Raw genomic sequence first — 11,156 nt, forward strand, 5'->3', positions numbered from 1 at the left:
TTTGATTATTACTTTATAAAGACCAAATTTCCAAGCCAAACTCACTGCCAGCAAGTTAATGTTAATTCAAAGTGACCCCCTGTAGCAAGTTAATGCTAACTCATAGCGACCCCCTGTAGCAAGTTAATGCTAACTCATAGCGACCCCCTGTAGCAAGTTAATGCTAACTCATAGCGATCCCTTGTAGCAAGTTAATGCTAACTCATAGCGACTGTAACAGTTTAAGGGAGTAGAAATCCCAGTCTTTAAAATCCCATGTTTTATCAAGAAAAGGATATTAAAAATGGGAATATCACCCAACCTCCATCTCATTCTCTCGAAGTAAGATTTTTAAAGAATCTAGTTCATACTGCCAGATATTGTTTCTAATTTTATATATTTGAGGGTAAGAAAAATACTGTTACTACTATTGCTGCTAGTGTTATAGGTAATGCTTATTCAGTGTTATTGCAAACAGAAGGTACTTAGATAAGGTTTTGCAATTAGTGGACGTCTACAGACTATTTCTCTCAACCATACAATTTTCTAAGAGTTATTAGTGTCTTTTTAAAAAAGAATACATTTTTATTCCATGGGGGAAATTTTTGAAGTCAGGGTTCATATTAAAATTCTAACAAAATTAGCAAGTTGAAGATTTGTAACTAGTTTACAGGAATGTTATCCCACATTAAAAAAATAGCACCCATAAATAAACAAGCAAACAAGAGCAAGGGCCAAAAGATTTTAAAGCTAGAACAAGTATTTAAAGGAAGTTCAGAAAGACCTCAAAACTAAGCCACCTGCGGGAAGACCATCGTCCTCAAGGAAGGAAGAAATGGCGGCTGAGCTCAAGACACTGGTGAAATACAATGGCATAAGCACTATTGATTTAATGTCTACTGAGTTTGGTTTCTGATGTGGTTCGGCATTTTCAATTTTTTAATATCTTGGTCTCATGTATTATAAAAAACGACCTACTGAAGATCCTTTAGGATGTGTATTCATATATTGTGAGGTTAATAAATGCAAGGCATATTTTAGATATAAAACTAATGAGTAAAAAATGAAATTTATATTTTATTAAGTGGGTATTTCTTTTGCTAACAGAGCATATGCAATGGCAAAGTATATATATATTTTATCTATATTAAATATATATATATTTAATATAGATTTTTAATTATTATAAGATCTCTAGAGTACTGAAAATTCCCAAAGTCTTTATAAAAATGTGCTCTTTCTTCATGATTTTGCTATTTAGTTTATATTGTAAAATTTTCCATATTTATCTATCTAAAACCAGAATGTGTTCTATTTATGTATTCATTTTGTATTTAATCAATGAGAATATTGCTAGTGTTTTTAAGTCATTAAAAAGTAGATGATTTTTTTTCTGTGAGTTGTTTCTTTAAGCCATGCTATTTTCCCTTTGTTCTCAATTTTTGTTACTGATTAAAAAACATAGTAAGAAAGGTGATTTTTCTATTGTGACACTGAATTTCTTTAGTCAATCTTTAGACTTTTTTGTTAGTAGTCCTCTGAATGCAAACTCTTAAAACCTGCTATTGATGGTTTCTCTCTGTGTGTGAATTTTGCTTCATAGCTTTTTACTTTTTATTGTAGTGAAATTATACATACTACGGCACACATCAGATTAATAATTTCTATGTGAATGAATCAAGGCCTTCATTCCTTTTTCAAGGCCAGCCATCATCATTGTTTTTTTCCAATTACTCTACCAGCATTAACATAAACTCAATACTCATTTTCAAGTATTGCAATTTTTTAGATATAGTTTGTTGAGTAGAAGACTCTACCTTCTAAAAAAATTTAAGGGAATTTAATCATAAAAAGAATTATTGTGCTTGGGTAAGGAAGATGTCAGTCTACATAAGTGAAAACTGATGACTTAAACTAAAGTTTTCTCACACAGGTACATGTAGTTTGTGGGAAGAGATATTGTAAGGCAGCTGTTTGTTTGGTTAAGTTTTGGTTGAGGTCATAATTAGCATGGGTTGGAAGTAGGAATGTGTGTCTATTAGAAGATTGGTTATGAAGAATTACAATAATTAATTTCAGGAACCAATTCCCAAAATACAGCATTCAGGTGGAGTCATAAACCAACACTGGTGGAACCACGGTGTAAAAAGTTGAAGATCACCAGCCAATGAGACTTTCTACTTCATTAAGATGACCAAGGGTGGGCAGGGTAGGAGAGGGGTGAAAGGGAGACGATGCCCAGGAGTCCAGGAAGAAAAAAGAATGTTTGGAAACTGATTCTGGTAGCAATTGTATAATACTTCTTGATGTGATTAAACTATGGAATGATATGAGATATATTAACTTCCAATTAATAATAAATTAAAATAAAAAAAAATATTTCCAGTCTTAGAAACCCACAGGGTTGCTATGAGTAGGAATCAACTTGATAACAGTGAGTTTTCAGTTTGGAATTTCATAATTGCCTTGCCTAATGTAATAAACGTATGTTTCCAATCTCTCTGAATAATATTACAACTTTATTTAACTTACATAGCAGACTCTGATCACAAAAAAGTAAAGTATCTTAAAAATATGAAAATATATTTGTAAAATAAATAAGGCAGGTCTGGTTTGATGTGATGGACATCTGGGTTAAGTACAGATTCAGTTCCTTTACAGGTGTTTCATAGACTTGCAATTTATTTCATCAAACATTGTTTGTTTTGCATTTAGTAAGAAGTGTCTTTGAAATTAAAACCAGGCAAAGTTTAAGTATATAATTGATATTTTATACTAGCATTAACTGATCAGGAGTCTTTATTAGTTGATTAGGTGGTGTAGCAATTTGAATCTAGAGGCAACTTAGAAAAAAAGAGCTTGTGCTATACATCTGATTGATTACCGGCACTGACAATCCTAGGGAGTGCTGCGGTGAGTCATAATTGAGTCTACAGCAACTTTTTAATTTATTTATTTTTAAAGAATTGGTTATTTGGCAGTTCTGAGGTTTTGACAAGATTTTAAGAACATGGATGCCTTCAACAACAATGACTTATCACAGGCACAATTAACCTTTCACTTCTTTAAAATGAGAGACATCACTAGTGATTAAGATGACAATATTAAACCAAGTTCCCAAGGTTCAAAGATCAGTTTTACATGTGTACATCCCCAGATAGGGCAATTCACCAACGAAAATGTCTGAACTTTTTTTTTCACTAAGATGAGGATAATAGTAATGTTAACCGCATGTTATTGTTTGCAAGGGTTAAATGAATAAATAAATGTAAAAGGCATAGATGCCTTTAAAGCTGAAAAAATGAGGCTTCATTAATGTATTAATGTTAGCTCTTGATTCTGTTGTTATCTGTTACTATTAATTTGTTTGTCTTCTTCTTCAGAAGCAGTAGATATGATGGATACCACCAATGGAAGCTCACAAAGCAATTTCATCCTTTTAGGATTTTCTGATCGTCCTCATCTGGAGAAAGGCCTCTTTGTGGTGATCTTGATTGCCTACCTCCTGACTCTTGTGGGTAACACAACCATCATCCTGGTGTCTCAGCTGGACTCTCACCTTCACACTCCCATGTACTTCTTTCTGTCCCACCTCTCCTTCCTGGACCTCAGTTTCACTACCAGCTCTATACCCCAGCTCCTCTACAACCTGAATGGACATGACAAAACTATCAGCTACACTGGTTGTGTCATTCAGCTCTTTCTGTTCCTGGGTCTGGGGGGTGTCGAGTGTCTGCTCCTGGCTGTCATGGCATATGACCGGTTTGTTGCAGTCTGCAAACCTCTACACTACATGGTTATTATGCATCCTCAACTCTGTCTGGGTTTAGTGTCCCTTGCTTGGGGCTTTGGAATTGCCAACTCGTTGATCATGTCCCCAATGACACTGTGGTTACCCCGTTGTGGGTACCGCAAGGTAGATCACTTCTTGTGTGAGATGCCAGCCTTAATCCGGATGGCCTGTGTTAACACAGCTGTTGTTGAAGGCATTGCATTTATTCTAGCAGTGGGGATTGTGATTTCGCCCTTGGCCTTTATCCTGATCTCCTATGGCTACATTGTTAAATCTGTGTTAAGGATCCAGTCATCCTCCGGAAGACACAAAGTCTTCAACACCTGCGGCTCCCATCTCACGGTGGTCTCACTTTTCTATGGAAACATTATATACATGTACATGCAACCCGGAACCAGTTCCTCCAAAGACCAGGGAAAGTTTCTCACCCTGTTTTACAATATTGTCACCCCCCTACTGAACCCCCTGATCTACACTCTCAGAAACAAAGAAGTGAAAGGAGCACTAAGGAGGTTGCTACTGGGTAACAGAGGTATGGAGAAGAAGTAAGAGTTGCAAGCCATAATTGCCATCCACAGCAAGACCTATCGGTGATGCCTAGGAGTTTTGTAACTGTTGTTGGTCTATGATGTGCTTATTTTCCTATTCTTGGACCTCTAAAATAATGCCTTGGTTCTAAAATAATACATCTTGGTGTGTAAACTATACAACACATATAGTCTCACAATTCCACTTAGATGTTTAACAGCCCTCCAAAGAGAAGTCATTACAAAAGTGTGTTTCAATCCACATATGCCAGAGTGCCAAGTCAGGAACGCATTTCTTAATCTGACCTGTTCGGTTGTTATTTGTTTCTACTTCTCTCAGAGTTTTCTGAGTGCTTTTGTCTTTCACCATTATTAATCTCAGCATCAATTAACTTTCTCTTTTAGCTGCTGGCCACCAAACATAAAAAATCACCGGAGATTGGAGTTTTCTACTTTCTGCATTCTCAATTAATGACTTTCATCAAATTGCATTACATTTTCTTCCACTCGTTATCAACATCTGGAATTTTGCTATACTCTTGTCTCAGATTCTGAATAAATCAAGAAGCTAGCTTATAATATATATTGGTCACCTATATTTGAAAGCATGGTAATTTCTCAATTACATGGGTACATTTTGGCTTATTAAGGAGAAGGATCTCATTTTATTATTCTGTGATGTGCCAAATTCTTGTGATTCATCTATTTTTCTAAGCATTTGTTTCAGATCTTCGTTTTACTCACTCTTAATCTGAGGATTCGAGTTTTACTTAGGTTTTCAGTGTTAACTGGACAAAGATTTACTCTATGTTTTGACTGTTGTTTGTATGGTTTTTTGTTTGTTTTGTTTTGTTTTTACTGCTACATAATATTAAAAGAGTAAGTGTCAGTCATCTGGTTAGTAGCAAGAACATTTTGAAGTTAAGCAGTTTGTGTAATGCCTATTAATTATGTAAGACAGCCCAGAGCTTTTCTACTTCTTGTGTGCTGTAAAACTGCGTCACAGAATCCGAATAAAGAAAAGCAGCAGATGTAGATTGAGAGGAGAAGATGATCTGGACTGGGGAGATATCCAAATTCACCAAGTGACAGTGATTACTCTGGCAAACAATGCGAGGAAATTGGTGAGTGGAAATAGGAATTAAAAGTGACAAAACCATAATCTGATAAAAGACAATTGGAGATGTAAAAAGAAAAATATCCAAAAGCAGAGTACAACAATGTTAGGCAGATAAAATATATGAGAAATTACATGATTGGTTGTTGTTATTGTTGTTGTTTGTTATTGTTAAATTGTTGTTAGATGCAATAAAGTCAGCTCTGACTCATAGAGACCCTATGTATATCAGAGGGAACATTGCCCTGACCACAGTTGTTATGTTTGAGTCCACTGTTGCAGATGTACCAATACATCTCTTTCAAGGTCTTCCTGGCACGAATACTCTACCGAACACCATGCCCTTCCAAAGTGATTGGGCTCCCCTGATAACATGTTCACAGTGCTTGAGAAGAAGTCTCACCGTCGTCACTTCTAAGGGGCATTCTGGCTATTGCTGTCAAGTCAGTTTCACTTTATAATACCCTATGCAGGAATGAATACAATATTGGCTATAATGCGTCGTCCTCACTGCCCTGTCAAGCACAATACATTATTGTTTATGGTGCGTAATTGCAAGTATTACTGGTCTTCAGATAATTTTAGGATGGTCACAGGACAATGCAGGACAAGTGTTTTTGGGGAGAAGTTGGTCAATCATGCCTTTTTCTAGTATCCATTGATAAGAGGTATTGATAATGTTGTGTTTTCAGTCTCTGTATAACTGTCATATCTTGCATACATTTGCTCATAGAGGAAAATTCCTCTAGGAATATTTTATGATATTATACACCTGCCAGACCACAGAAGGGAAAAGGTCTCCTTTAGAGACCTAGTTAGGTCAGATACAAAGTTAAAAGAACCTTTTAAAAAGGTAATTTTAAAAATGCAACATGGAATCCAGACTCATGTCAAGGTTTTCAAATATAGTTAAATCTACATTTTCAAACTGCTCCATTTACATCAAATGCCTGTGATTTTGAGCTCTCATACATGTGCAAACAAATTATCTCAAAACCTTGTTAAAACACAGGATTTGATTAACTTCCTCTGCGGTGGTTTTCTACATCTCAACAACCTTCCAGTTGATGTGCTCAGATCCTAGTTTGGGAGGCAAGAAATATATGATCCAATATTTTATTGTTGTGAGTTCAAATAAATGACAGTCTCTATAACATCTTGATAATTTAGAAGAGTATTTATTTGGTCATAATAGAACTGCTAGAATCTAAGTGATTCTTTGATTTTAGAACTGAGTCCACATTTCAGTTCATCTTTAAAGACAAAAACTCATTTATGCTTTGTCTAAAACTTAAGCAAGCGTGAACGAAGCAGAAAACAAAATTAACATTATTATTTTAGGGGTAGGGAGCATTACAGGGTACAGCATTGATTATAGCATTCTAGTAACCTCAAGAAGAGCAAGCATGCATTACAAGGTACATTCTTTATCATAAAAGAGAAAAATACCAAAATTGACTATAACATCCTGGTTGCCATAACAAGATTAACTCCACCATTCAGATTACAGCATCAAAAGGAACAATATTAAAACAAACGATATATTGAAGAATAGTCAAAACGAATTTTATTGTCCAGAACCTGGGTACTTGATAGTACATTCTAAAATCAATCACTAGTGGAACTTTACAAGATGGGAGGGGGAAGGAGGCAGGTCATTCAGCAGCTGAAAAATGGGGTTTCTTTTGCTAGTCTGCCTCATTATGAGCATCTAGATGACACACATAGTCTTCAGAAAACTGAGAGAGTTTCAGTCTCTTCAACATAATAGTTCCTTCCTTTCCTCCATCGCCTGTGTCTGCCCATACTTTCTAAGCTGTCTAGCCCTGGACCTCATCTCAGCATATATTACTTCAAAGGGTCAAAACCCTTCGGTTTGGGATAAGTAAAGTTTCAGATTTAAAAACCTTACATGATGTTTTTTTTTCAGCGTCTCTGAGGCTATATCCAACCAAGTTCCTTGGTTCTCCTTGATGCTTGATGCTTATCTTGTAGCTATAAAAAAACAAAACAAACAAACAAAAACAATTTCACTGCTATCTAGTCAATTGCAGTTCATTGTGACCAAATAGGACAGAGTAGAACTGCCCCTGCAGGTGTCTGACGCTATACCCCTTTTATGGAAGTAGACAGCTTCATCTGTTTCTACTGAGGAACACCTGGCAACTTTCCTGCTGCTGACCTTGTACTTCTTAGGCCACCTTTTAACTACACCAGCAAAAGAGCTTTCGGCAGTTATAAGCACTTTCAAATACACTCTGCCTTAGGGCATAGAAAAGTAAGTACTTCCAGTGTTTCATGCGCTTGGTAAAACATTTCAATTGGTGTTCCTACTGCCTTGTATTTAACTAATGCTGCAGTGCAGCTTAAACTTCTTTTATTTCCATTGGTTCTTGCTCACATGATTACTCTTGAAACGGTAGAATGCCCACTAGTTCTATATGATACAGTGATTCTTTGTATTTTTCCATCTTCTCCCGTTCTCCTCCTTTCTTGATACACCTTTATTTTGCTCAGGCTACAGTGATAAGAGATCCACATTTGTGTCCATTCCAAAGAAAGCAGACCTAACAGAATGCTTATCAGGTAAAATTTTGATTAAGATTATCTAATAACAACAGTTGCAGCCACCAAGAGTTCAGGCTAGATTCAGAAGAGGACATGGAACAAGTGATATCATTGCTGATGGACCATAACTCAAAACAGAAACTACCTGAAAGATGCTGGTTTTTCATTAACTATGCAAAAGACCATAGATAAGCTGCAGATAAGCTTGAGAAGAAAAGGGATTACAGGACACTTATTGTGCTCATGAGGAACTTGCACATAGATCAAGAGGTAGTTGTGCAAATAGAAGAAGGGAATACTGCATGATTTAAAATCAGGAAAGGTGTGCACCAAGGTTGTATCCTTTCACCACACTTGTTTAATCTATATGCAGAGAAAGTCATCAGAGAAACTACATTATATGAAGAAGAATGCAGCACAGGGATTGGAGAAAGGCTTACTAACAACCTATATCATGCAGATGACACAACTTTGATTGCTGGAAGTGGAGAGGACTTGAAGCACTTGATGAAGATAAAGGTTTGTAGCCTTCAGTGTGGAATACCAGTCCATGTAAGGAAGATCAAAATCCTCCAAACTAGACCAATATAAAGATAAAAGAGATAAAAGGTTAAAGTTGTCAAGGATGTTGTCTTGTTTGGATACATAAGCAATGTTCATGGAAGCAGCAGTCAAGTCCCAAAAAACATATTGCATTAGGTAAATCTGCTACACAAGACCTCTTTAGAGTATTGAAGGACATGGATGTTACTTTGAGAACTAAGATGTACCTGACTCCAGCGACAGTATTCTCCATTGCATCATATGCATGCGAAAATTGAACATTGAATAAGAAAGGATGTAGAAGTACTGATGTATTTGATTGTGGCTCTGGAGAAGAATATTGAAAGTACTTTGACTCCTAAAAGAACTAACCAATCGATAACGGAAGAAGTAAGACCAGAATGCTCCTTAGAGGCAAGGATGGCAAGGCTTTGTCTTACATACTTTTATATGTTGTCCAGGGACACCAGTCCCTGGAGAAGGACATTGTTTTGGTAAAGTGGGAGGGCAGCAAAGAAGAGGGAGGCCCTCAACCAGATGGATTGACCCAGTGGCTTCATCAATGCGCTCAGGTCATTGAGCGCCTGTGATCATGGCACGAACCATGCAGTGGTTTGTTCTGTTGTGCATAGGGTTGCAATGAGTCAGAGCCGACTCAATGGCACCTAATGGCAACAGAATGATAAATCTTCCATGCATGTTGTTCTTCCTCAACCAATTAAATGGAACAAAACAAAATGATGAATAAACAACAATGAAGGTATCAATATGGCTTTTTGTTTTAGGTATCTTTAAGATTTATAAAGCATTGAAAGTTGGTACTTTCTAAAATTAAAACATTTTCTGAATGAATATCTTAATGATAAACAACTGGAAATGTTTCAGTGTTAAATTAAAACATTTTCTGGTATAGACTCCAGGTAATATTTTGGTTCTCATGCACTTGTTTTAATTTTCTTCATTGACCTATGAACAGTTGATGCTCTCATCCACAGTCAGGCCCTGGTCTCCTCTGAGCTGTTGATATTGAACTTCTCCTTAGTCTCTTCCCATAGATGTAGCCAATTTGGTATCTGCATGCTCCATCTTGAGAAATTAATGTGTATGTTTACAGTTTGTGTTGATGAAAAAAGTATTTGTTATGAACAAGTCATTGTTCTAGAAAATTCTTTCATACAATTTCTAGTTTTCTTTCTATCACCGAACCATATTTTCCAATTACTGTTTCTTAGTCTTTATTTCCAACATATGTATTACCAATGACTATTAATGAATCTTGAATATACATTTTATACCTTTTTTTGATCATTTTCCTACTGAAGACATTAGTAACATTTTCAGTTCCTTCATCAACAGCTTTGGAGGTTGGTGCATAAATTACAATAATAATTGCATTGATTGGATTTCCTTGAAGGCAGTTAGAAATATAGAAGAAAGCTACTTGGCTAACTGATTGGAAGAGATCGATATTTGTACTCATCTCAAAGAAAGGTGACCCACCAAAATCCTCAAATTTAGAACAATGTCTATCAATATCACAAGCAAGTTAAATTTTAACCTAACTACATCTGCCATAATCACTTAGAAATTATATTTTCATAATATTATCCTGTGTGTATTTAATAAAATTTTTAGAAACAATAATCTATGATAATTTGTTTCTTTTTAAAGTCTTGCTATACCACTTTAAAAGAACCAATTTATTTTCTTAATATTGCATTTTTCAAATGGACAAAATTGTATCCCCAGATTATATATTGAAAGTTTAGTTAATATGATATATATAAGAAACTGGATTTATCTACTGCTATAGTAAGACCAACCTTATGGAGGGAAAAATGGAACTCCCTGTAGCTTAAAATGGAATTACAGAACATGGAATCTTATCCACTTTCCCAGCTGAACTACTATAACTTCTTACCATATAGATGAAAAGCACACATTCACCTGACTTCTGAAGTCATATTAAACAATACATGTCCAAGATATCTACCTGTGTTTTCCATTATGACTTTCATTTTTTGATGCTCAACATCAGTATAAACAAGTACCAAAGCAGATTTTTACTTGCCTAAGATTTTGTTTTATATTGTGCAGACCCAGTCAATATTCAGATAGGTTGCATTATATCTGAGTCTCTTTTTAAGTTTATCATGCTGTTGAAAAACTGTTTAAAGATGATATAGGAATACAACTTGAACATTTTATCCTGCTATGTTAAGCTGGGTTGACTAGAGAAACAAATCCAATGACATTCATAGATCTGGAAGAAAGAGCTTTATATCAAGAAGTAACTGTACAGGGAGAAGACACTCCAGCCAGGTCCAACTCAAGTCCATCTATCTGTCTGATACTAGTCCATAAGTCCCTCTTCAGACTCACCCACTTCCAATGATGCAGAATGCAGGAAGATCACAGGCCAGGGTGAAAAGTCTTGTGGATCCAATGGTGGTGGAAGCATCACAGGGCGGTAGTAACTTTCAGAGTGGCTCTTCCGCAGGCAGATGAAGGTATAGAGACAAGGGGAAGGTTCCAACTGTCCTCCTTATGAGAAAGCCATACCCACAAAGAGGTACCATCAGTTGTGACCTGATTGGCATGCTAGATTCTACCCCTACATTTTATATCT

At 36.0% G+C, this 11,156-nt stretch overlaps 1 protein-coding gene across 1 annotated transcript; it reads left to right on the plus strand.

The window, feature by feature from the left end:
• Positions 1–3,373: 3,373 nt before the first annotated feature.
• Positions 3,374–4,321, plus strand: LOC101643122 (olfactory receptor 2W3-like). Its single transcript, XM_004697233.1, has one exon. It carries the CDS (start codon positions 3,374–3,376, stop codon positions 4,319–4,321), a length of 948 nt encoding a protein of 315 aa, XP_004697290.1.
• Positions 4,322–11,156: the final 6,835 nt, after the last annotated feature.

This window comes from Echinops telfairi, unplaced genomic scaffold (genome assembly GCF_000313985.2).
Source record: "Echinops telfairi isolate 266 unplaced genomic scaffold, ASM31398v2 ScPeMD7_7469;HRSCAF=8507_0, whole genome shotgun sequence".
NCBI classification, from domain to species: Eukaryota; Metazoa; Chordata; class Mammalia; order Afrosoricida; family Tenrecidae; genus Echinops; species Echinops telfairi.

What these genes read in the sequence shown, in the direction of transcription:
- LOC101643122 (XM_004697233.1), top strand. Translation starts at nt 3,374, where the DNA reads ATGATGGATACCACCAATGGAAGCTCACAAAGCAATTTCATCCTTTTA.